Below are 25,703 nucleotides of genomic sequence, written 5' to 3'. Positions count from 1 at the left end.
TCACAGCCGTGGCCGCAGAATACAAACCCAAAACTTTGTGAAATGATCAGAGCCATCTCTCTCTCACGAAGGTCCCTCTGGTCTCTTCCTCAGACCTTAACATCTTCACTCTGTTCAAACCCACTCCAGCCCCCACCACCACCTTCATATACTCCTCAGCCTCTCTCTTCCTCTCCAACGCGCATCCTCACCTCGCGGTTTTCGTACTCGTCGAAGCAAAAGAAGGAGGAGGAGGCCAACGACGCCGTGTCGCTCTTCAACAGGGACCCGAATACCCCTCCGAAGCTCTTCGTGGTCCAGCCCCGCCTCCGACCTGAAACGTTATTGCAGCCCAAGCTAAACGAAGCTCTCTGCCTCGCCAACTCTCTCGAAGACCAGCGCGATGGCTACTTTCACTCCGATTTCTTCGACAAGGCCTTGCCTTCTCATATTGTCGTTCAAAACCCAGCTGCCAAAGCCCACAAAGTTCGCGCAGGTCCCTATCTCTAACATTGATCTGAATGCCTCTGGAAGTTGAATTTTGACATCGGACTATTAATTTCAATCTGTGTCTGTCGTTAGTTTCATTTGTTAGTAGCAAATTCTGTCTGAGCTTGAAGAAAAGCACCTGCTTTGATAAATGTGTTTTGGGTCTAAATGGATTGTATGTCAGAATTAGTGTGAGGTGAATGGGTTGTGTTTCTTTGTCAAATTTTCTACAACTTGGAATTTGAAAGAGAAACTAATCATACCATTGCTGGGTCTATATTTTCTTTTAATATTTGTTTATTTAAAGTTGTTTGTTTTTTGTTTCAGACACATATTTTGGACCAGGGACAGTGGACACAGTCAAATGCCATCTGAATGATGCTGAATCGAAGGCAAGAAACTTTTTCTAAATCTCCCCTTGATTGATTTTTTTTTTTTTTTTTTTTTTTTTCGGGTTTTATATACACAGCATTTGTAGCATATGACTGCAGAAGTGTACATAACCTTAGATGTGTAACAGGGGGAAGTGGATGCTGTTTTTGTAAATGCGACACTGTCTGGCGTTCAGCAACGGAATTTGGAGGCAAGTTGTGCCTGTTCAGTTTATCTCCTCTTTTTGGTGTATATGTAAAATTGAGCTTTAGTCCCATGCTTTTGTTTCTCTAAGGATGGTTTGTCATTTAATCATTTCTTTTATGCTATCATTATGGATGACAGCGAGCATGGGACAAACCTGTATTGGATCGTGTGGGTCTTATAATAGAGATTTTCAATGCTCATGCTTGCACGAAGGAGGGGAAGCTACAGGTATTATTGGTATCTTTTACTTTAATATTTTAGTTATCTTTCGATTTGACAGTGTGGGACGAAGTGCTTCAGTGAACCTTTTTGGTGGTACTTGTGATCTTTACAGGCTGAATTAGCGGCTCTAATGTATAAGAAAACAAGACTTGTTCGTGTTCGTGGCCTAGGTGGACGCCAAACTTTTGGAGCAAGTGGAGAAGCTGAAGTTGTTAGTGCTCGAGGGTTAGTGCATCGCCAAAATTTTGTGTGAAATAATACCAAGCATTAATGATTGAATAAGTTTTGAAAACAAAATATTCTGATGTTGCTACCAAGTGCATGTTACATGCCATCCTATCTGCTTAGGAAGCTTTTTCTTATTATTTTTCGATTTGCATTGGATTTGTTGAAAATAGGCTGTGGAACTGGTTTAGGATAGCTGCTACTGAACTGGGGTGTTTGGTCCAAGACAAAGTGATCCAGATAGAAATTCCGGTTTGGGTTGGATTTGGACATGCCTTTTGTTACGGTTCTTTGTGCTGATTTCTTTGTCTCACTTAAGTGACTGGAAAATTGGGCCTCAAATAGAATTTGCTACCCCTCGCAAAAGCTTGGCTTAGATTATGTTAGCCCTCCCTTGATGAGCCCTCAGCCTGCATGATTTTTTTTTTTTTTTTAATAATTTATTTTATTATTTTGGCAGTGATCTAGGTTTCTTTTTGACATTAAAATATTGAATGGTACACTTCACTAAAGCCTTATTTTCATTAATAAAGATGTTAAGTTTATCCCTTTTTGTTTTTCCTCTCTTAATTTATTTGACATAACTTAAGCCTGTAACCTGAGTAGGAACATTATTGTGATAGGACTTTTACTTATCAAAAAAAATTTATTTGACATAACTTACGGTACCTTCATTCCTTGTTTATATAACACTTTTTAGTTTTATCCATTCGTCTCTTAAGTTTAAAGGTGTAAACTTAGGTTGTAACATTCAGGAGGGGTGTTTCAAGACCTCTTTCTTTTGGTTCATGTTAATTGGATTATTTGAAGGTCAGAGTGCTACACGGTTAGGGCTAATATAGTTAATCACTCCTGAAACTCTCTCTCCCCATAGATGCCCATATTCTGTGTGTAAGCAAATTTTTCTGTGTTTGTACTGGTTTATCTTTGAATCTTAGAATAACTTCTAATTTGAATGGGTATCATTGCAGGAGAGGAAGTGGGGGGCGTGGATTTATTAGTGGTGCAGGAGAAACTGAGCTTCAGCTTCAAAGACGAAGGTCACTCTATAATACTTATCTCTTAAATCTATACTGATTCTTATATGCTGTAGATTGTACTTTATTATTTTCCTGTGTGAGTGGTGGGTTTATCCTTGTGCTTGATGAAAGTTCAAGTGCAAATAAATGTGGGAACTATTGAAAGCCGCGAAGGTATCAGCTTGAAATTTCCATGAACTTGTTGTCAAGTATGCATGTGAATTTGATTAATTAGACCTTTCCTTCAAGCTAATTATATCCTGCTGCAGCATTATGGCTTTCATTTCATATGGAGCCTTACTGACTATATATGCTATCCAGTTGATGAAATATAAGACTCATTAAGTCTTTCGTCTATGGTTTACTGATTATAAGACTTGCATTTATTCATATGTCCACTGAATGACACTATAATCTCAGAATTCTAGAACGAAGGAGTCATCTATTATTACAAATTGAAGAGGTTCGTCGTACACGCGCTCTGCAACGTGCTGCTCGCAAGAGGCATGGAGGCTTATATGGGCAAGGGTTACCAACTGTTGCTGTTATTGGGTACACAAATGCTGTAGGTGGTTTAAATTTAATTATACTTGCTCCTCCTAGCCTTTATGCATGTAGTCGAAACATTTTTTTTAACAGTTTCTTCTCTTTTCCATTTTAATATGCTTTTACATTATTTTTGGTAACAGGGAAAATCTACATTAGTTAGTGCAGTTTCAGACAGTGATCTATATAGTGATGCCCGGTATTTTAATCCTCTTGTTGAATATGTTACTAAAATTTATGTTCCATATTTCATTTAAGCTGTTGAGCTTTAATATATATCTTCCCCTTTTTTTCTGACTGGTGATATGAACTTCTGTTTTTGGCAGATTGTTTGCGACAGTTGATCCTAGATTAAGAAGTGTTGTTCTTCCCTCAGGGTAATAAGTTCAGTAATGAGCTATGTCTTTTCTCTCTGTCGTGCCTTGAATTTTGAAAATGAATCTTATTATTTACCTTTTTAGAGTTTTTATTCCACTGATTTGACTGACTGCATGTTCAGGAGGAAGGTGCTTTTTAGTGATACAGTAGGATTTATATCAGACTTGCCTGTTCAGGTGATTAAAAACATGTGCAAGTGCTTTGTATTTACAACCATTTTTGGGTCACTGATACAATCTCTTTTTGTAGCTTGTGGATGCGTTTCATGCAACTTTAGAAGAAGTGGTAGAAGCTGACCTGCTTGTGGTATGATTTAATTGCCTGTTCTTCTATTGCTGGATATCAGAATTTCAGTTCTGTGATTTGTCACATAGTCCATTGCTCTCCTTATCTTGTTAAAAAACGTATGGGTAATGAGAAGATAAAATGGGAGATGGGAAACAAGAACACTGAAGCAGGGTGGTCAAAATTCTTTATAGTTTTTATGATGATATGATGTTTTCTCCCCTCGTGATGAGAAAAAGTTCCTTTAGATATGTCATCATTATATGTTATCTCCTTATCAGTCAATTAAGCCCTCATACAGGTTGTCCAAGCAACAAGAGCACTGTACATATAAGTATTTACTTTATTTGCCCATGTCAGATCTAACTGAAAGAAGAAAAGAGGATCGTGATGAATTTGTAGATATATGCCCTTATGTGAGGGTATGGTTTTCTCTGGAATGAATGTGACTTTGATATTATATCTGAAATATCAAGTATTGAATTCTACAGGGCATCCCTTGTGATTTTGTTGGTATATTTCTCTCACTGTTTCCTAGTCCTTCTGCCAGTCATCTTTTAGATACGAGTCAGTAACCAAACCAATTTCACTTCAGGCTTTGTCATGGTTAAATTAGAACAAATCATTCAAGGATATATGATATGGTATGCTTTAGCTGGTACTGATCTTTTGTCTTTCCCATATCTCACCACACATGATACAATATGATATATGGCGCTAAGTCCAGGAATTAATACTTAACGTGGTACGTGGTATGACTCATCTAATAGAATCCTCTGTTCTTGCAGCATGTAGTGGATTCTACTGCCCCTAATCTCGATGAGCACCGGTCAACAGTGCTGCAAGTTCTTCGACAGTTAGGGGTATCAGATGAGAAGCTTCAGAATATGATTGAAGTTTGGAATAAGGTACTATTTTTTTCAGATTTCGCCTCCCCTTTTCTGTCAACTCCAAGTAAGAAGGATAAAGGGGAAAAAGTGAAAGTGAGTAGCAAACAGTGCTGTCTTCTGAATTTTGAAAATTGCTCAGATTGATTGTCAAGAAGAGGGCATGGATGATGGTGAATATCTAGATGATGGTGGAGGTGGTGACTGCAGCAGTATTTCGGGAGAAGAGGATGATAGGGCATCTGACATAACAGAGGCAGAAGAAAGTCTTAACGAAGAGACTGAACAGTTGCCAGAGAATCTTGCAGAGACTATAGATGATCAACCGGGTAATTACTCAGACGGCTGGCTTAACGAAGAGACTGCAGGTGAAGAAGAAAGTCTTTCAAGATGGGGTTGGGATGGCCAGCATCGTGAGCCATCTAAGGACTGCCTAATGGAAAAGGATTTGCACTCTCAAGGTCAGCCAGCTGGTCCTCATGTCAGAACATCTGCCATCACAGGAGTTGGCTTGCAAGAGTTGCTGGAACTTATTGATGAGAAGCTAAAGATCCAGGATGACAAGATGAAGGCTGAAAAAGTAGTCCAAAGTGGTGTCTTTAATCGAAAATGGAGGCCCCCCCGCACAGAGGATGCTGGCGTAGCAGTTGAACAGTAGCATGCTTTACAGTTTACATTATGTGGGTCTTCTTATCCAAGCTTAAAGCTCTAAACTTGAAAGTATGCATAATTGGCAACTCTTAAGAGAAGTTCTCCTCGGCTTCATTCATGGGTAGGAGCAGAAAATGCTCACAAGCTTGCTCCGTTTCCTCAATCTGTTTATCAACGTCTTCTATTTAGGCCTTGTTCAGCTTTATGTTGAACTAGCCTCGAGAGTTTGAATTTTCTTACCCACAATAGTGAACTTGAATACACATAATTTCTGGATTTTGGAAGCAGCATTTTTGTATCGAGTTTACCTGTAAGATTTTACCTTGTTTGCCTAACGTGTACAAAAGCACGATAATCTCCTTTTGTTTTGACAATTAAATCTGCAATAAATAAATTATTACAAGCCCTCTACCAACGCTTGCTTTTGATATGATATGATGTTTCTTGTTAAAGTTTCAAACACAAGGGGAAAGGATATTGCCATATTGGATGAATAGTTTCATATAAATACATAATAATGCTTGCGGAAGTGCATGCAGTTTTTACTGTTTAGGCCTTTTCTATGTGGCTCTTAGTGAATAGGTGCTACTATGGTCACGCTTAAGTAGTTTATGTGGCTCCCAGTGGATAGGTGCTATTATGGTCATGCTCAAGTAGAATAACTACAATTGGTCTCTCCGACCTACCATTTTTTGCTAAAAATATTAAAAAAAAAAAGAAGGTAAACTAGGTAGAAAATAACATTTAAAAATGCTTGGGACACAAACCTTTAACAAACTTTCAATGTAGTTTATATTTTATATAAAAGAGCGTCAATTTATAAAACAAAAAAAAAAAAAATGTTATTTAGTGGATTGTAATGTCGTACAATTAGAATGCCATGAGAGTGAAGACCAAATTTTTTTTTTTTTTTTCTTTATAAATGTTAATCTAAATACTAAGTTTTACTCTCACATCTTCAACCTGTAATGCAAGAGATTTAATAATTGATTTGAAAAAAATTATATACCAAAAATTTATAAGAGATGTAAAAAATCATTTCTCTAATAAAATCTAAGGAAACTCACGAGACTAAGAACACATATATATACATTTTGACTTATTAATTAACAGCACTGAAATAACACTTCAATCTCTGGAATGATGACGATCTATTATTACGTCGCCGACAAAGGAATTTCTGTTCATACGATTACCGTGTGCCATGACATCGCGCGCGCGTTAGGCCCACCCATCATTGATAAGTACACTGCGCTCTTAGAATTCAACTCTGCCAGACTGCCACTTCTTTCTCTTCTCTCTCTGGATTGCAAGCTTAAAAGCAAGATCGCACAGAAACACACACAACAGATCTAAGATCCAAATCCTCAATGCGGTGCTCTCATTTCCGCGTCTGAGGTAATAATATATCCCAACTCAAATTCCATTTCTGCAATGCAAACCAACCTGGTCTGTCATATTCGTGTTCGCTTTCAATGCTTAGTCCGCTTATTGAAACAACTCTTGAGCAATTTAAAGGAATAATCTTTCCCTTTCGTTCCATTCTTCCCGGGACCAAAAGGGTCGGGGATTTTAGTTTTTTTCTCAATTGGTTATTGATTGAAATAATGTCAGCTGGTCCACAAAGCCCACCAATTTATACGGATCTGAGTCCACCGCTTACTTGGTTTCCATTGTATTATGATTGTGTTTTCCATTTCTGAATTCTGTTTGTATGTGAACTTTTTTGTGTCTTCGATTTTGATCCGGTATCATTGAATCTGGTGGGCTAAGCTCAACGGTGTGGTCCTATTTGATTATACTAATGGTTATGTGGCTATGCTGATTATGGAAGATCTTTGTTTCTCTTTATGTTTGTTCTATTTTTGGAGCTCTTTTTGTTTTCTTAGATAAAGGTGGGGGAAGAAGAGGATTTGAAGTTTTTTTATTTTAGATCTTTCTGAATTTGGGAGCTGAATGTATTGAATGCAGCAGGTGTTTTGCTTAATGTGGGTTTGAGTCTTTACTCGGAAACTAAAAGAACATATATGGTACAGTTTATGATTTAATTTTCATTTTCTAGGCAAGCTAAAGGGCTCAAACAAGGCGCTGTAGAGTTCTTATGTTTGGGCGTTTGCTTAGATAACACTTGATGTAATTATGTCTATGAAATGGAGCTAAAACTTGAATTCCCGAACGTCAAAGTTTATGCAATAGTTTTGATTTAATTATTTTTTTAATGTTGATTTACGTAATTCTGTCAGAGAGATCGATTGAATGGATTTGAAATGGATTGTCCGAGTATTGTTTCCTCCACTAATGCATAGTGCGAGGAGAAGCAAATGAATCACTATAATTGTTTTATTTTATTTTATTTTTATTTTTTTATGTCGGGAACCTCTTCAAGGCAGGGCCCTTCGGACCTACCCTTGCAGAGTAAACCCCGGTCCTATGCACCGCACCCTTACTTGACAAAGCTTCTAGTTAATTGTTTTTATTTGCAATGCACTGGCCCGTGTGTTGTTCCATCTTGCGAATTTCTTTCATTTTTCTTGAATGAGAATTGTGAGCGGTAGTGGCTCAAGTACAAATATCGGTCAATTTACGGCTATGAGAATTGTTTCTTCCACATAATTTTAGATTTGAAACAGTGAACATTTACTGTCATTATGTGGTCTATTGACCTCTAAAAGCTAATTTTTTACCATGATTTTTCTCAAACAGGGTACAGTTTTGTGGACTCACTGCTTTACATAAAAATAGTCATGTCAAGGAGGCAAGCAAGCTCCACACGACGTGGTGGAAGCTTTCCTTTTGTTGGAGCCTTAAATTCAAAATCAAAATCTTCTCCGATATTATCCGTATGCCTTTTCCTTCTGGTATTCTTCTGATCACTTTTCTTTTTGCCAACATATCTTTGAGTTTCTATTCTATGTGTAGTTGCTATGTCAGTGACAGTAAGAGATCATGATTGTTGGTTACTAACTCCCTATCAATGTTAAGCCCATATTAATTGTTGGTTCATAGTTATTGGTTCATATCCTAATAGTTTCTTGTTGTCTTTTGGTTGAAACTTGCAGGGAGCGTTCCTTCTAATCGGCTATGCTTTTCGTGGCTCAGGTTTGTATTTGGGCTGCCTACACTTCTCTTATCATTACATATAATAATTTTTAACTTCTAGCCACAACAGGTTAGCCATGCCATTTTTGGCTTCTTGTTGTCAAATTTAGCTATGGGCCAACATTAGTCGATTCTTTTTTCGGTCTACGCTAATAATTGTTTTTTTTTTTTTGGTTTGCTAAGTTACTCGGTTGTTTGTGTACTTTCTTTGTAGATCAAAACATGTTTTGAGTTATTTTCTTTCTTTTTTAATTAATGCATTGATTAAATTGTCATTTTTAACAATACAGGTGTATTTGGGCGAGGTAGAGAAGCAATTAGTAATATTGAAGGTAAATTTATTTTGCCTCCTTCTCTTCAAAAAAAAAAAAAAGAAAGAAAAAAGATGTTGCTGCTTATTTTTGCCTCGTAAATGAACATATAAAGGTCTAGGTATGTTATACATAACACTTTTGTAACTTTTTAGGTATTGATATTAAACTGCTTAAATATTGGACAGTGGAAATTTTTTTGTTTAAAGAACTTTTTTTGTTTGCATTTGGATAAATTGGAAGTTTGTTTTGTTTTGTTTTGTTTTTTGATTTTTTTTTTTTTTTTTTGGTACACTGGAGGCACATTAGGTCCCTGGGCATACAATGAAAGATCTGTCCACGCCCTGTCATGAAATAAAGTGGGAGCAAGGTGAAAGGGGACAACTTCCGCCTTGATCCTTTAGTCATGAACAAAGCTGTACATATCAATGGTGTATGTATAGCCAAAAAGGGTAGCTTTTATAATGATAAATGTTTACAAGTGTTGCTTTTGCTTGAAAAATCAGGTCTTTTCAACAAGGGATATTGTGGAAAACTTTAATCAAGCAATATTTTGTTTTTGGTAATAGTGATTGTATTAATGTGATAAGTAAAGTGAACACTAGATTATCGAGAAAGTACTTTTAATTCTTGAATTCGGTGTGTGCCAAGATCCGAGATTCTGGATTTGTATGTTATTTCCCAAAAACTCATGCAAAATATGATAAAATTCCTAGTATTGAGATTCTCTATCCAAGAAAAAAGTGGAACCATATAGGCAAAAGCTCTAACTTAAATGTCATTGGACAATATGTTCTGCTATTACATGCACCTACGGTCCAACCAACCAATTGGGAGAGAATCAATAGCTTCAAATGGTGACCTTATCATTCAGCATCTACAGTAGCCAGTAGGTCACATTTTCCCTTGTATATGTGTCATGCGGCATATAAAGGTGAAAAAATTCTGAAAATCTCAGATGTTTTTCAATTTGAACCATATTAAAAATTAATCAATCCCAATTTTTTGGCTGATAAAGTTTCCATTCTCATTGGCCAAAGTGTGGTTTAAGTTGGTGCAAAGAAATCACTGTTAGCAATATGCCGTCAACTATTTGTTTAAGTACAAGTTGGAAATTCATTTCATCTTGCAGGTGACTTTTCTTGCACGTTAGAAGTTCAGAGAGCAATACCTATTCTAAAGAAAGCATATGGGGACAGCATGCATAAAGTTTTGCATGTGGGCCCTGATACTTGTTCTGTGGTCTCCAAATTGTTAAAAGAAGAGGAAACTGAAGCATGGGGTGTGGAACCATATGACATAGAGGACGCTGATGGAAACTGCAAGAATCTTGTGCGCAAAGGCATTGTACGTGTGGCTGATATCAAGTTTCCTCTGCCTTATAGACCAAAATCTTTTTCTCTAGTTATTGTGTCAGATGCTTTGGATTACCTGTCTCCAAAATACCTGAACAAGACTCTTCCAGAATTTGCAAGGGTGTCTGCTGATGGTCTTGTTTTTTTTACAGGTATTCTTCTTCTTCTTCTTTTTTGAGAAATTTATGTAACTTAATGATATATTAATATTACAAAAATATCCATGTTATTCTTCTTCTTCTTCTTTGACAAATTTATGTAACTTCATGATATATTAATATTGCAAAAATATCCATGTTATTTTATTGGAGAATCATTTTGTAAATTGATGTTCTAAAGTAATTGTACTCTAGCTACATCAGTTTTGGTGGGTGCATCATTAACCTCTGAGACATCCAAAGAGATGTTTAACAATCTCCTATATTTATCTCCCTCGCTAATTCATCTCACTCTTGAGGACACAATCAATATTTCTCATCATAATCAATAATATGCAGAAACACTTCCATTTATAGCATTAAAAGTATACTTCCCTGTTGGACATATGTACACCTTTGAATGATTTTTAGATGTATTTTTCTTGGTTCTGTTATTCCTTTAGGATGACGTCATAAAAATCTCCTGCTGGCATTTATGTTTAATCTCTAATTTTCCAAGTTTTTCATCATTGTTATTTAGGTGAAATAGTAGTTCAGCTTGATCTCTGTGTTGGTAATAATATCTTAAGTTTTCTTTGCTTTTCAATTTTATATTTAGGCTACCCTGGTCAACAGAGAGCTAAAGTTGCTGAGTTATCCAAATTTGGACGCCCGGTAAGTGTATCTCACATTTCTTGCATGGTGTCTCTCATCTCTTGGGTTGTTTTTGGATTATAACTACTCTGCTAGCAGTCATGTTCTTAGCGAAGTCTCTTTGGTGCACTTTTCAATAAAAAACAGTTTCATTAAGTCAAATATAATTAAGATAATAGAATATGGTTGATTGGTAAATGAAGGGCTATATATAGGAAGACTGAGTACAATTCTTTAGCGTTCTCAAAACCTTTAAACAAATTTCAGTTGTGATTATACGGTTTTTTACGTGTCATATGTACCTGTGGTACAATATCGGCATGTTCAATTGTTTCTGTAACATTTTTTGAGTTCTCTTATCCATTTGCATTTTGACTATTGTTTATGCTTTCCTGTTAAGGCAAAAATGAGAAGCTCGTCTTGGTGGGCACGCTTTTTTGTCCAAACCAGCTTAGAAGAAAATGAACCTGCCATTAAGAAGTTTGAGCAGGCTGCATTCAAGAATTCATACAAGCCAAGCTGCCAAGTGTTCCATCTCAACTCATACCATTGATATTTTAAGATTATAATGACATCTTATTCATTGTTTTTGGGATTCTATCCTGCCACAAAGCCACAAAAGGAAAAAAAAGTGATAAGAAAAAAACTGTTCAGCTCTCATATAATGTATTCTCTTTGTGATGATTAGCTTTGCTACAATAGATGTTAATGATGATACCTTGCTGTTTTGTTCTCAACATTATACTATCAATTAAATTTATTAATTTAATTGAAAATTTTTACCCTTTTCTCCGTAATCTTTCTGTTTTTATTCACCATTTTTGAGAAGTTCTCATGCAAAAAAGCCACAAAGGAAAAAAGAGAAGATGTTCAGCTCTCATATAAGATGTGCCCCCTGTGGCTCATTAAATTTTGTGTCATTAGATGTTGATCAAATCCATTTGTTTCTAATTCACTGTATATATTGTCAATATCTATTAATTTGAATGATGGAAAATATTAGCACCAATTGTTTTATTCTGTGATCTGTTTGTTAAATATTAAAATCTGGTTTCCTTAAATCTGTGTTTTACTCTCTCTGAAAGTCTTATCTCCAGGCTACTTATCTTGCCTGTGGATATTGCTTGTGCATATGAGCTTTTAGGAATCTGTGGTTCGCTCCCACAACATAACTCCAGCAAATCATTTTGCCCCCCTTTCTTTCTGGCGTATGGTATGAAGGCTAAAATTAGGGTACAAACACAAAAGAGTCAATTATGTATATTCTACAGATGTTGCATGCCTCTGATGTGCTATAGGATCTTCTAATGTAAAGCCTGTGGACATTTAAAACTATCCGAAAGCATTGCTCCAACATAATAACATTTACTAGGATTATGTTGGCTAAAATCTGCTCAATTTACCTCCTAGAAGAAAAAAAAGGAGTTTGAATTGGTTCTTATGGATGTCTTACCGTAGACAAGGTCAAAGAAAGAATCAAAATTGTATCAACTTGATCTTAACTGACTACTTCACAGTTTCTATAAGCTTTTGTATTTTGGTCGGTGCCATAAGTTAGAGCAGCGCCAGTGGTTGGCTGGTAGACAGCTTTGATGTTATGCCTTCCTCGATACTGAGACAGCACTGGGATGCCTCTACATGAGCATTGCCCTTCCCTGAAGCAGTGAAAAGGCCAAGTTGAGCATGGTCCGGTGTATTACCAATAATCCCCACATGAGCACTGCCCTTCCTTAAAGCAGTGAAACCTGTGAGCATCTCTAACAGTGATTTCCCTCCCAGCAATGGCAGAGATAAATTTAATTGCATTGTGGCAATCCCCACAAATCCTTAGGTTCTTCACTACAAGTATAGGTTCCCCATCTTTAGTCGAGATCAGCCCAAATGCAACAGCTAGCTTCTCACTGTGATACCCTAACCTTATCTCCTTCTCTCCCTGCCCTGTTTCGTCATCCTTAACCAAAGCCCATCTCACATCTGGCACATACCCTGCTCGCTTCATCTTCCTCAACATCTCCCCCAGGTACTCGTGAATTTCCATTATCATCGGGTGTGAACTATCTTCAGCCACAAACACATGAATCCTCTTATTCACCTCTATCCAGCTACAACCTGGTTTCTTCTTCACACCTCTATCTCGCATAAGCTTTCTAATTCCTGCTACCTCTTTCCATTTTCCAGCACTGGCATACATATTGGCAAGCATGACATATGGAGCAGCATTTGAGGGTTCTAACTGAAGAAAATGATTGCCGGCCTTTACTGCAAGCTCCATGTTTCCATGCGTTCTACAGGCACCAAGTAATGCAGCCCACTCAATGGATCCAGGGCTAAATGGCATCGTCTCAATCAGCCTCTCAGCTTCACTCAGTTTGCCGGCACGGCCTAAAAGATCTATCATGCATGAATAATGCTCTGCTTCTGGTTCAATGCTGAACTTCTCTTTCATCATATTGAAATAACTCTGACCCTCCTCAACTTTTCCAGTGTGTGCACATGCAGAAAGGACAGAGATGAATGTTATACTTGAAGGGGCAATACCTGTCTCCAGCATTTGTTGAAACAGACGTAGTGATTCTGTTCCAATACCATGTTGAGCATAACCTGCAATCATCGAATTCAAAGAAACTGTATTGTGCTCTGACATCCTATCAAATAACCTCCTTGAATCTTGAAGATTCCCACATTTTGAGTACATCGCAACAAGAGCATTATTCACGGAAATTCGATTCAAAGGAATCTCAGATTTGATTGCCATTGCATGAATCTGTTTTCCTTGAGAGGGAGATGACAAATTGGAGCATGCACTAATCACGCAGACAAAGCTGCAATCATCAGGGCGGTAACCGACACGCTGCATCTGTCGGAAGCAGTAAATAGCATCTTTAGAGAAATCCTCGTTTTGGGAAAACCCCGAAATCATTGTGTTCCATAGAACCAAATCCGGTTCAGGAATCTCTTCAAAAACTTTCCTACAATCTGACATACCACCCCTACACTTAGAATATAAATCAATCAAACCACTACCCACATGAGAATTCTGGTGAAACCCAGTTTTTATCAACTTAGCATGAAACTGAAGCCCACCCAACAAATCCTCCACACACGTAAATGCAGTCAAAACACTTGCCAAAGTAAACATATCAACATCAAATCCTCTCCGTACCATTTCCTGAAACAACCCCAGCGCTTTTATTCCTTTCCTATGCTGTCCATACGCCACGATCATCGAATTCCAAGACACCTCATCTCTAACCTCTCCCATCCCATAAAACACCCTCTTCGCCTCCTCCAGGAACCCATTCTTACTATAATACGTTACAAGCACATTGTTAACCGAAACATAAGAATCAAACCCACCTGACACCGCCAAAGAGTGCAATTGCCTAATCATGTCAATGCCATCACAACAAGCGGTGATCATACCAGAAAGAGTGAAGCCATCCATGTCAAGACCAGTCTCTCTCATTCCCTTAAACATGCAAAAGGCGGTTTCAGTGTCGCCGCGATCGGCATAGGCAGAAATAAGAGTGTTATAAGAGACAAGGTCCGGTTGGGGGATTTGATCGAACAGTTGGTGAGCAAGGTCAGTCTTGGATTCCTTAGCGTACGCAGCAATGATGGCGTTGAAGGAGAAAACATTGGGGTCTAGGGTCCAGTCGAAGGCGCGGCGAGCCGCGGAGAGGCGGCCACATTTGGAGTATAGAAGGATGAAGTGGTTGGAAAGGTAGGTGGAAGGAGGGACGAGGGACTTGATGTAGAGGGCGTGGAGAGACTTGCCAGGGAGGAGGTCTTTGTGGGCAATGCATGTTTTCAAAAGGTGACAGAATGTTTGCAGGGACCATGAGATTTGGTTCATCTAATACTACCCAACTTTACCGGAGGAAAAGACATCGGCCTGTGTTAATAGAAAGGAAGTGGGCAGTGGCTGGGAAGAGTTGCTCGATCTTGCGTTCTATCGCCGTACAAGTTCTCCACAATTCAGTGAAGGGCGAAATGAGTCTGTGACCTATTCTACTTTGTGACACAAAGACTTGGAAAAAACATCGAATGAAAATTGTCTATTCCATTTCACTAGCCGTTTTAATTTGTCTATTAGTCCCTATATATAGTTTTCTTGTTTATCAAAACAATATTTGAGTTTTGGAGTGTTTTTAGAAAAAATGATCAAATTACTTTTTGGGCTTTTTGAGCAAAGAAGATTAGTTTTTTTGTCCATCTATAGTCAGGTATGTTTGCCACCTGTTAAAAAAAAAAAAAAAAAACATCATGTAAAATAGGAAGAGTTTCAAAAGATCATCGGCCTTGGCTGGACACACTTCAATGTTTAAGTTAGTCTGTTTGTCTAGAGTGAAAACATAGTAATGAGCTAAAAATTTTGAAAGATGAATCAATCTCCTTTACCTATTGCGTTGCATCCCTTTTATAGGGTTTTAGGCCACTGCTTTCTATCATGTAGTTGAAAGATAGTGGATGATGGTTGAGAGATAATGATGTGAAATCCCCTAGTATATGAAAGGGTAAAAGAGTGCTTTCGTTGTAGTGGTTGACACATTTAGGTAGTGATGGAGAGATAATCTCTTGAAATATTTGGAGTAGCTGAGTTATTGTAGAATTTAACAGTAATTTATCTGAATGAGATTGCTTTGGTGGGACTCATAGTGAATTTTGTTCTGAACAAATACTATGTGTAGTACATCTATGACATATTATTATCTCTTAGGAAAGAAGTGGTGCCGGTAGAAAAATCTCCTTTATGGGTGAATGTATGATTCCTTGGCGACCCACCCCCACCTTGTCCGCGTGAAGGTGGTTACAAAGGTGGGAGAACTCTTGCGACCCACCCTCTTCCATGCTAATGTAGGTTGCAAGGACCTCTCACCTCCACCATCGCAACCACCTCTACCCTCTTTCAATCTTAACCGTTAATTAAACTTTTATCAGAGAAGACACATAGCCTATCATTACACATGCAAAATGTATTATGGAAAATCAAAACTGTAGTGGAGTATTCAAAATGTAATGAAAAGGATATTGTATGATCTACTTTGCATATGTTTTTGTTAGGCCTTACCATAGAATATATAGGATCCACCGCATTATGTATTTTATATGCCCCCAACCTTGCATTGCATGCGAACCTAGGCCGAGTAAGTGGATTATTTATGGATGAATATTTGTTTACATCGTATTTCTTGAGATTTTACGAGTCTAAGAATCAATGGATAAATATGGACTTCATTCACTAGGATCATTGTGAGACCATGTAAAATCCCATGTAAAGTCTTGTCACAATATCAAAGAATTTGACTAATTAAGCATATCAATGCAAAATGCTTTTGAGTGAGATTTTTCTTTTTTAATATGATCAACAAAAGAAAAGAGAAGGAAAAATGAGAATTTAAACTAGTAAACTTTGTTTCATAATAGCGTTGAGTGAGACTTTTGTACGGACTTTTGTGCTCGGATATTTGCCAAATCAGTGGGCATAATTGGTGTGTTTGGTTCTGGTTATTAACTAGTAGGCAGTAGCCCCCATGAGATATTTTTCTAGTGAAGCAAGTGCGATCGAGGACAGAACTTCCAACATATGTCATATGTGCCACCTGAGAGGCAGCACCTTGGGATATCGTACACTTCGGTTGTCAACATACACAGGGTCCAGTTCTTGGTGGGCCTCGGCCCATAATTTCGATGCGATGTCAGGCCCATCAAATTTAGTGTCCCCACCTGATCAGGAACCCAGCATTCATGGTCACCATTTGAGGATTCAAATGGCCCAAAACTAGCTGTCATTGGAAACGACGGTTACTCCCAACTGGCTGTGGGTCAATCCTGGATATCCTTTCCTCTAGTTTGTGAGCCATGCAAGATGAGATTCTTTCCCGACTGCAAAACCGACATGAATCCAGCATAAAATTTGTAGATTATAATTGAATGATACATATGACCGTTTAATTGAATGAGTCTAGTTAATGTTGATTTATATAATCTTCTATCTATGCATCAATATGATTTAAACCCCCCAACAAACGAACACCCGACCTTTATTAATCTTGAGATCGTAGAAATTATAATCAAAGACGCACAACAGTGAAGTACGTAGGGCCAGGAGCACGATGGAGCAACACGGAGTGCGAAGGTGAGGTGCTTGAGTTGGCTCAAAATCGCAACAAGGCACACTACAGTGCTTTGTTGGCATTGCTTGATTTGGATAGGCTAGGTGCAGCAAATAATGAGAAACAGACTCAGAATTGAGACCCTTTGATGTGTGCGAGTGAGGCACACTCCATGCCTGACTGTTGCCCATACTGACCCACTTGTACATATAACAAAACAAAAATCTAACTATTTGATACATCCATGCACGACTATGACTGCCTTCAATGGTCCTCGCTTCATAAATTGTAGCGTACGTGACTTGAACTACTTGATTTAATGTTGCCTAGCTCGTTAAACTGGACTTATAATTAATGGTTGATTGCATTACATAACAACGATTTTGAACTTATCAAGTTGATATTAATTATATCTTGATCATAAGTACATATATGTTGCTTCACTAAGTCATAATCAGTAGTTAATTAGTGCTAGCTATATATCTAGCTCAACCCTTAGGCAATTTAATTAGACCGTTGCCTAAGGCCCAATGAATAATTGTACAATAAATAATCTCTAAGTAAGGCCCCCGATTATATATGGTAACAAAAATAATTTTATAATATTGGGGCTTTTTAGAAAATCTCTAGACATGAAAATAAAAATTTATTGATTCTAAACATGCATGTAGTCATAAAGAATAAACTTTCCATGAAATTAAGTTAATATTGGGCCTCAATTCACATTCATAGATTTTTCAAGGTATATATACATATAAATTCTTGGAATGTCAACATTAATTTTAATTAAATTTTAAGTAGAATATGGAAAATTCTTTATATCCAATGTGCTAGCTCCAAGACTTGATTGGTAATATCGCATTCAAAAGAATGATAAAAATATAATATTAATATTAAAAACAAAAAAAAGTTATTTAAATATAAGTAAAAGGCCTCAAAATATATCGAGCCGGCCCTAAGGGTAGCAATGGTCATGAATAATGAAAAAAGTACTAAATCATTATGAAATTCAATGTGCAATAAAAAACCGATACAGGTACATAGTCTCCCGGCCCCCTCACCCGCGCGGGATGTCCCGTAAAACTGAAAACTTCTCTCTATTAATTGCTCGTGTCATAGAGGAAGATTTGGTTGATACTCAAAGTGTTCTCTGTTGGTGATTACTGAAAATTTTCAGATATTAATCCAGAATCATATATATTTCCATGCAAAACCTGTAGCTGCAACATGCATCTAGCTACGTACCCATCAACAATTAATCAACCCTATATATCCTTGAAACTTCAGACGAATGAGAACCATATGGATAAATATGTACCACTCATGAGCTAGCTAGCTAGCACGTACATACACATGCCGCATAACAGCAACTTTGAATTCCGAATTGTCCATTCGCGACCTTCTTGCAAGTCAATGGTTGGAAAAAGAAAAAAATCTTAAAAGTTTTTTCTAATTTGTAGAGATATATCGAAGACTTTTGATTTGATGATTCACTATTTGGTCTTGCTTTCTGGATTTTACGTGTTTTGTTTCTACCGGCCAATTTAGTTAAGTTGGTATTAGTAGTTTTCGTTGACCTTTGTAGTGTATAATTGCAAACGGACGATCGAGAGAGAGAGAAAGCCATGGAGGGTCCTACGTTATTGAAGAGAGGAAGCAAATGGTCCATGACAATGGTCTCCTAGGAAGAGAGTAAGGCTGTGGACTATAACGTGAATGTCATGTTAGTTGTCACCATGGACTAGGTCTCCAATGGTCCCGAAACTACATATATGTGTATGTTTAGGGCATGGTGGGGGCAGTTTGACGATGGTTTCACATGCCCTAATAACCCTTCTACTACTACAAACCATGTGGCTCAAGTGGGGCAGTGTAGTATCTCTAGAACATCCATTTAATCAAAAGGTTAATCAAGTTTAACGGGTAGTGTATTAGTTATAAGCATAATTTTAAACCCTAACATATCCCTGCTCCTATCAAGGGATACCAATATACCCAACTTGGCCTCACAACTCCTGACTGGGAAACAGCTTCATGATTGTGGATACGAGAGTCCATGTAATTTCCAAACTATGATGCCGGGGTGTTAGATGTCGATATTACATTACTTACATGGGATTTTGCATCATGTCTTTGCTTGTCAGGAGTGTGTCCACCAGGACAAAGTTCATAAGTTTCATCAATCAGATCATTCCAGCCTGATGAGAAGCCATTCTGACCTGGTTAGGAAGATATGGGCCACACCATTTGCAGAATTGTCCTTGTATTATGAATTCATTATCAGATTAATTACTGCAACTAGTCAGCTGTTGTCCTTAATTATCAAACCATAAGTCTAGTCTCTGCATTAATTAACACAGGTCATTTTCAACTTTCTGACATGTCATTTTATTTAATTACCTTAAATGTAAAAAAATAAAATAAATAAAAAATAAAAAATAAAAATAACATTTACTTTCTTCGAGTACAACATATATAATGTTGGTAACTTTTTTTTTTTAATCTAATGAGAAAACAATTGTCACATTACATGACTTTTTTTTTTTTTTTCAGAAAATGACAACCTTTTCAACCATATGATTTTAAGTGAGCTAGCATTAATTGCTTATACGTACACCTATATATATAGGATTGAATGTGTAACATTACTATTTACTCCTTATTTTATGTGTCAAAGACAAAGATTCGTCATTTGATCCAAATACTATTAACATTTGATTTTTGTTTTCGTTTTTGACATCTTTTTTTCATTATTTGATTATTTTATAATTTATTATATGGGATTGTTCAATAGTCAATAGGAGAATTGATCAACTTGTCAGAAAAAAAGGATGAGCGAGCGAGAAAGAAGAAGAGGAGGAGGGACATGGAGGGGAGAGAGACTTTGACATTTTCATTCACCTAATTAATCAAAATATATATGGTCCCCTCGTTAGCTATTACCAACTCCTCTACTTTATGCATGCTTCATAGTTTTTTTTTTTTTTTTTTTTGTGAGTTCATGCTTCATAGTTAGTAATTAATGAATGAACAAATTTTTTATTCCAATGAAAACATACTAGAATTAATGAATGAACATATATATATATTACTCTTCTATTGCTGTGAAACACTATTCTCTTAGTGTAACATGCATCATTTCCTCGATCTGTTTAGTAAGACACTAATCCTTCATCTTTTTGATTCTTGATCTCTTTGCGAGACCATTCTTCCTGTACAATATTGTCAATTAAAATATGGCCCCCTCATTAGACATCGTCAACTCCTACTTTATGCACCATAGTTAGTACCAATACTTTCCTTCACTGTAGTGTCCACAAGTGATCACCATCGACCTCTTGTTGTTGTAGGGTTACTTCTCCGTGGTTTTTTTTTTTTTTTGAGGGAACTTCTCCGTGGTTTTTTGAAGTAACCCCGATGCATGATGAGAAATAAATAATTAGATCATTTAATTTTATTTAGGTTTTATTAACTAATTAGGCTATTAATTTAATTTTATATGTTATTTGAATTTTAAGGGTTGCATTATTTTGTAATTTATTAAATGAGTTAGGCTCAAAGTCAGTCAACTTAGAGTTTGAGTTAGGGTTACAGTTTAATCATTACGTCTATTTAATCAAGTGAACTATTGTCCTCAAATGAAAACATATTAGAATTGATGAATAAACACATTTTGTTCTTAATTTATAAGTAGTGATTACTCTTCACTTGTGGTGAGACACCATTTCCTTGGTATAGCGCCAATTCCTCTATTTGGTGAGACGTCATATCCTTCATCTTTCATGTTCTTGATCTGTTTGGGCAACAATTCTTCCCATACTGCATCAATTAAAAGATGGTCCCCTCATTAGTTATTATCAACTCCTACTTTATGCTCCATAGTTAGTAATGGTACTTTACTATAAGTGATCAATCACCATCGACCTCTTATTGTTGTAGGGTAACTTCGTAGTAGTTTTCTAAAGTAACCCTGATGCAAGATGATAAATAAATAATCGGGTCATTTAGTTTTATTTATGTTTTATTGCCTAATTAGGCTATTAGTATTTAATTTTATATGTTATTTAAATTTTAAGGGTTGTGTTATTTTGTAATTTATTAAATGGGTTTGGCCAAAAGTTAGTCAAATTAATTAGGGTTAGGGTTAGGGTTAGGGTTAGTGTAACACTTCAGTCCCATATTAGGAAGATGTTGAGTAGCCCAAATTTAATAAATGGTTTATAAAGATAATCATAAGTGCAGAGTTCCACATTTCCTAATTATTATGTGAAATTGGGCTTTCTAAGGAATTATATGAAAGCCTAGCTAAATTGACTAATCATTTTTGGGTGATAGCACAAATATACCTAACGCTTTTCTCTGAATCATTACAGTTAGGGTATAGTCAATGAATCTATTTAAGAGAATTATTTTACTCTAATGAATACAGATTAGAATTGATGAATAAACATATTTTATTCCATTTTAAGCTATGATTACTCTTCTCTTGTGGTGAGACACAATTCCCCTGATATAATGCCAATTCTTCAATTTGATGACACGCCAATCATATCGTTCATCTTATATGTTCTTGATTTGTTTGCGTGACTATTCTTCTCATGTTGTGTCAATTAAGATACGGTCCCTTCATTATTTATTACCAACTCCTCTACTTTATGCTCCATAGTTAGTAAGGGTACTTTCCTTCACTGCAGTGTCCATAAGTGATCACCATTGACCTTTTGTTGTAATAGGGTTACTTCTCTGTGGTTTTCTCAATTAACCATGTTGCAAGATGAAAAATAAAGAATTGGGTCTTTTTAGTTTTTTTTTTTTTTTAGGTTTTATTAATTAATTAGCTAGGTTATTAGTATTTAATTTTAGAGAAGTGTTACACATTCATCTATTGCATGCCTATCTCTTATCCATCTTTTTTGAAAATCTACCATTGAACTTGTAGAACCTACCTGTGGTCCTATATATTCAATGGTTGATTTGTTTATCTCTTGTATGGAGATGGACAAGAGATGGGTAAAAGATAGAAAACAAACATTTATCTTAATTTTATATTTTATTTAAATTTTAAGAGTTGTGTTATTTGTAATTTACTAAAAGGCCTTGGCCCAATGTCATTCAAATTAGGTTTAGGGTTAGGGTTAAGGTATAGTCATTGAGTCTTTTTAACTATTGCACTCCAATGAAAACAGATTTTGTTCTTTATAAGTTGTAATTACTCTTTGATGTGATACCAATTCCTCTATTTAGTGAGACACTAATATATCCTTTATATTTCCTGTTTTTGATCTATTTGCTTGACATTTCTTCTCGTGTTGCTTCAATTAAAATATGGTTCGCTCTTTAGTTATTATCAAGTCCTCTACTTTATGCTCAGTAAAGGTACTTGCTTCACTCTAGTGTCCATAAGTGATCACCATCGACCTCTTGTTGTAGTAGGGTTACTTCTTCGTGGTTTTTGAAAGTAACTCGGATGTAGGATGATAAATAAATAACCGAATCTTTTAGTTTTACTTAAGTTTTATTTATTTATTAGGTTATCAACATTTAATTTTATATTTTATTTAAATTTTAAGACTTGTGTTATTTTTGTAATTTATTAAATGGGCTTGGCTCAAAGTCAATCAATTTAGGGTTAGGGTTAGCGTTTAGTCAGTCTACTTAAATGAACTATTGTACTCTAATGAAAACAAAATAGAATTGATGAATAAACAAATTTTGTTATTTGTTATTTGTTATTTGTGAGTTGTGATTAGTACTCTTCTGTTGTAGTGAAACACAATTCCCCTGGTATAACGCCAATTCCTCTCTTTAGTGAGACGCCATATCCTTCATCTTTCTTGTTCTTGATCTGTTTGGGCAACAATTCTTCATGTGCTGCGTCAATTAAAATGCGGTCCCCTCATTATTTATTATCAACTCCTCTACTTTATGCTCCATAGTTAGTAAGGGTACTTTGCTTTACTGTAGTGTACGTCCATAAGTGACCACTATAAACCTCTTGTACTGGGGTTACTTCTTCAGGGTTTCCTAAAGTAACTTTGATCTAGAATAAGAAATAAATAATCGAGTATTTTAGTTTTATTTAGGTTTTATTAATTAATTAGGTTATTGGTGCTTAATTTTATATTTTATTAAATTTTAACGGTTGTGTTATTTTGTAATTTATTAAATGGGCTTGGCCCGAAGTTGGGTCAAATTAATTAGGGTTAGAGTTAGTAGTCATTGAGACTATTTAAGTGAACTATTGTACTCCAATGAAATCATATTAGAATTGATAAATAAATAGATTTTGTTCTTCTCTTATGGTGACACACAATTTCCCTGGTATAACGCCAATTCTTCAATTTGATGAGACGCCAATCATTCATCTTTACTGTTCTTGATTTGTTTGCGTGACAATTCTTCCCATGTTATGTTAAAAAATATGGTCCCCTCATTATTTATTATCAACTCCTCTACTTTATGCTCAATAGTTAGTAAGGGTACTTTGCTTTACTGTAGCGTGCATAAGTGATCATCATCAACTTCTTGCTGTAGTAGGGTTGCTTCTTCGCGACTTTCTACTTCGCGACTTTCTAAAGTAACCTTGATGCCATATGAGAGAAATAAATAATCGGGTCTTTAATTTAATTTTATTTTAAGTTCTATTAATTAATTAGGTTATTAGTATTTTATTTTATATTTTATAATTTATTAAATGGTCTTGGTCCAATGTCAGTCAAATTCGGGCTAAAATTAAAGATTTTAAGTGAACTATATATATATATATATATATATATATAGCGAGACATCATTCTCTTAATTAGTATGTACGACAATTCGATTCTCTTCAATCCTTCATTTTTTCTATTCTTGACCTATTTGCGTGACAATTCTTTTCGTGCTGCGTCAATTAAAATCTGGTCCCTCCTTAGTTATTATCAACATATCTACTTTATACTCCATAGTTAGTAAGAGTACTTTGCTTCGGTGCAGTACTGCCCATAAGTGATCACCATCGAGCTCTTGACCTCTTGTTGTAACACTATAGAATAGGGTTACTCTGGTTTCCTAAAGTAACGCACTTTGAGCCTTAAAATGCCAGAAAGGATCAAGTAAAACGTATATGAAACATGAGCTGTCCCTCACTATTCTCAATTCTCTCAAAGACAGTACCATAATAAATTGAGAGAGAAAAAACAAATGGGCTCGAATATGGCTACCACCTCACCTACCTACCTACCTAGAGAGCTAGCGTGTTGCTATTTTGTTCCGTCAACCTCATTTAAAAAGAAATCATCTGTCACTTTTAACACTTTACTTCCCAAAAGACACTTTTTGTGTATGATTTCAAGTGATATTCGAAGTTCATGAGTGAGAGAGATTTCTCTTTACTACTACTACTGACGCTATAAGAAATCAGGTAGCTAAAAACTAACGGCGGACGGTTGATTACAAAGTTGTTAGCAATTACTGCTTGTTTATAATTAATAAATATTCCAATATTCTACCAAACTCGATCATCAATTTTAGCCTAGCTTTTAATTCTCCTGGCTTTGTAAAACGAATGCCCCTTTCCTCACCGTCCATGTGGTGAACATCATTATGAGAACATGATCCCATCAACTCCATTCGATGGGCCACGAGCTGGAGAACCCCCTGGTAAAGAATCTTTGTTAAATTTGGCCAACCACATTGCCAACCACAAAAGGTTTTTCACCTCATATATATATACATATATATACGCGGTTTGGTGTAATCTGTAGTGCAATATATATAAGAGCTTTTTTTCTTTTTTTTTTGGTTTGTTTCAGGAAGCACTACAGATTGTTTGGTTTGAAATCGTATTTGGTTGCAAGGGTGATGAACAAAAATTAAGGAGAAACAGGAACTAATGGAGAGTTTCAAAGGCCAAGGATGTGGCCGACATGTACTCGATGCGGCTAGTGCAGCGCGGGAGCATATGGGCCAGGGTGGCGCAGTCAAGGGTCCAAGTTCCGGTCGACCTTGTGGGTCATCCTTGCCATTTTCTATTAGATTTGCTGTCGGTATGGCTTTCTCAGCATTATACACTCCTTTCCCACGGTCTTTGTTTGTTTTTTTCTTCCATATTTTGGGTTTTTGGTTTTCACTTCCTCTCGATCACATTAACCGTCATCAACAATATATAATATGCAAAACCAAATCTTCAGAGTCAAGGTCGGTGTCAAGTTTTTTCATTGTGAATAACATAAATATATATAAAACATTGAACTATAGCTGAGGTCATGTTTAATATTCATTTAATTTTGAGAATTCCCATATAACAATTCTTAAGGATTGGCCTTGTGTGTTAAAAACACGAACATTTTTTGTTTTAAAGGTGATCCTCAAAAATCCCAATCCAATTACCAGCTAGCGTATTCCATCTCAAAAAAGATCTAGCTCCTTAACCGAGAATTTTGTGCCACGTGGCATCATCTTCGGTCTTCACCTCAAATTTTGTAAATATTAGTTTTACCCAAAAATTAATCTCAGTGTAAATCAACCCCTACTTCAAATTTAGTGCCGTACGTGTGGCATCATCTTCATGATTACCGTAAAAAACAGTTGATGATGGGTTATAATAGTTTTACTTTCCTGCATTAATGCTAGTTTGTCCTTATTATGAGACAAAATAATAAATTATTCCCTTTCTTGTAATAGTCGAAGTATTAATTTTCCTAACATTTTACCGTTATAAATTGATGTGACATTAATTATACAAAACACTTACCTATTAGTCATTATTTATTTACGTTATTAGTCTCTGTTAT

At 36.2% G+C, this 25,703-nt stretch overlaps 3 protein-coding genes across 3 annotated transcripts; 2 read left to right on the top strand and 1 right to left on the bottom strand.

The window, feature by feature from the left end:
• Window positions 1-5,732, top strand: LOC132170977 (GTP-binding protein, HflX). The gene is made up of 13 exons (XM_088516868.1): window positions 1-475; window positions 796-860; window positions 989-1,051; window positions 1,186-1,275; window positions 1,382-1,494; window positions 2,466-2,534; window positions 2,934-3,078; window positions 3,203-3,258; window positions 3,386-3,436; window positions 3,559-3,613; window positions 3,687-3,743; window positions 4,511-4,630; window positions 4,752-5,732. Exons 1-13 carry the CDS (start codon window positions 43-45, stop codon window positions 5,265-5,267), a joined length of 1,833 nt encoding a protein of 610 aa, XP_088372994.1. The 5' UTR covers window positions 1-42; the 3' UTR covers window positions 5,268-5,732.
• Window positions 5,733-6,404: 672 nt separating this feature from the next.
• LOC132170976 (putative pectin methylesterase CGR2) lies at window positions 6,405-11,611 on the top strand. Its single transcript, XM_059582151.2, has 7 exons — window positions 6,405-6,658; window positions 7,964-8,118; window positions 8,320-8,359; window positions 8,650-8,691; window positions 9,803-10,177; window positions 10,782-10,837; window positions 11,217-11,611. The coding sequence occupies exons 2-7, from the start codon at window positions 8,005-8,007 to the stop codon at window positions 11,367-11,369; spliced, it is 780 nt and encodes a 259-aa protein (XP_059438134.1). The 5' UTR covers window positions 6,405-6,658; window positions 7,964-8,004; the 3' UTR covers window positions 11,370-11,611.
• A 416-nt stretch (window positions 11,612-12,027) lies between these two features.
• On the bottom strand, window positions 12,028-14,874 carry LOC132171301 (Pentatricopeptide repeat (PPR) superfamily protein). The gene has a single exon (XM_059582585.2). It carries the CDS (start codon window positions 14,670-14,672, stop codon window positions 12,513-12,515), a length of 2,160 nt encoding a protein of 719 aa, XP_059438568.2. The 5' UTR covers window positions 14,673-14,874; the 3' UTR covers window positions 12,028-12,512.
• Between the last annotated feature and the right edge of the window lie 10,829 nt (window positions 14,875-25,703).

Source organism: Corylus avellana, chromosome 1 (genome assembly GCF_965113065.1).
Source record: "Corylus avellana chromosome 1, dhCorAvel1.hap1.2, whole genome shotgun sequence".
In the NCBI taxonomy this organism is placed as follows: Eukaryota; Viridiplantae; Streptophyta; class Magnoliopsida; order Fagales; family Betulaceae; genus Corylus; species Corylus avellana.
This window is presented reverse-complemented; position numbering and strand designations above follow the sequence as displayed.

Coding starts and splice junctions, on each gene's coding strand:
- LOC132170977 (XM_088516868.1), top strand. CDS start 43: ATGATCAGAGCCATCTCTCTCTCACGAAGGTCCCTCTGGTCTCTTCCT. Junction 1,495..2,465: donor GAAGTTGTTAGTGCTCGAGG/GTTAGTGCATCG, acceptor GTATCATTGCAG/GAGAGGAAGTGGGGGGCGTG. Junction 3,259..3,385: donor GATCTATATAGTGATGCCCG/GTATTTTAATCC, acceptor TGTTTTTGGCAG/ATTGTTTGCGACAGTTGATC.
- LOC132170976 (XM_059582151.2), top strand. CDS start 8,005: ATGTCAAGGAGGCAAGCAAGCTCCACACGACGTGGTGGAAGCTTTCCT. Junction 8,119..8,319: donor CCGTATGCCTTTTCCTTCTG/GTATTCTTCTGA, acceptor TGAAACTTGCAG/GGAGCGTTCCTTCTAATCGG. Junction 8,360..8,649: donor CTATGCTTTTCGTGGCTCAG/GTTTGTATTTGG, acceptor TTAACAATACAG/GTGTATTTGGGCGAGGTAGA.
- LOC132171301 (XM_059582585.2), bottom strand. CDS start 14,672: ATGAACCAAATCTCATGGTCCCTGCAAACATTCTGTCACCTTTTGAAA.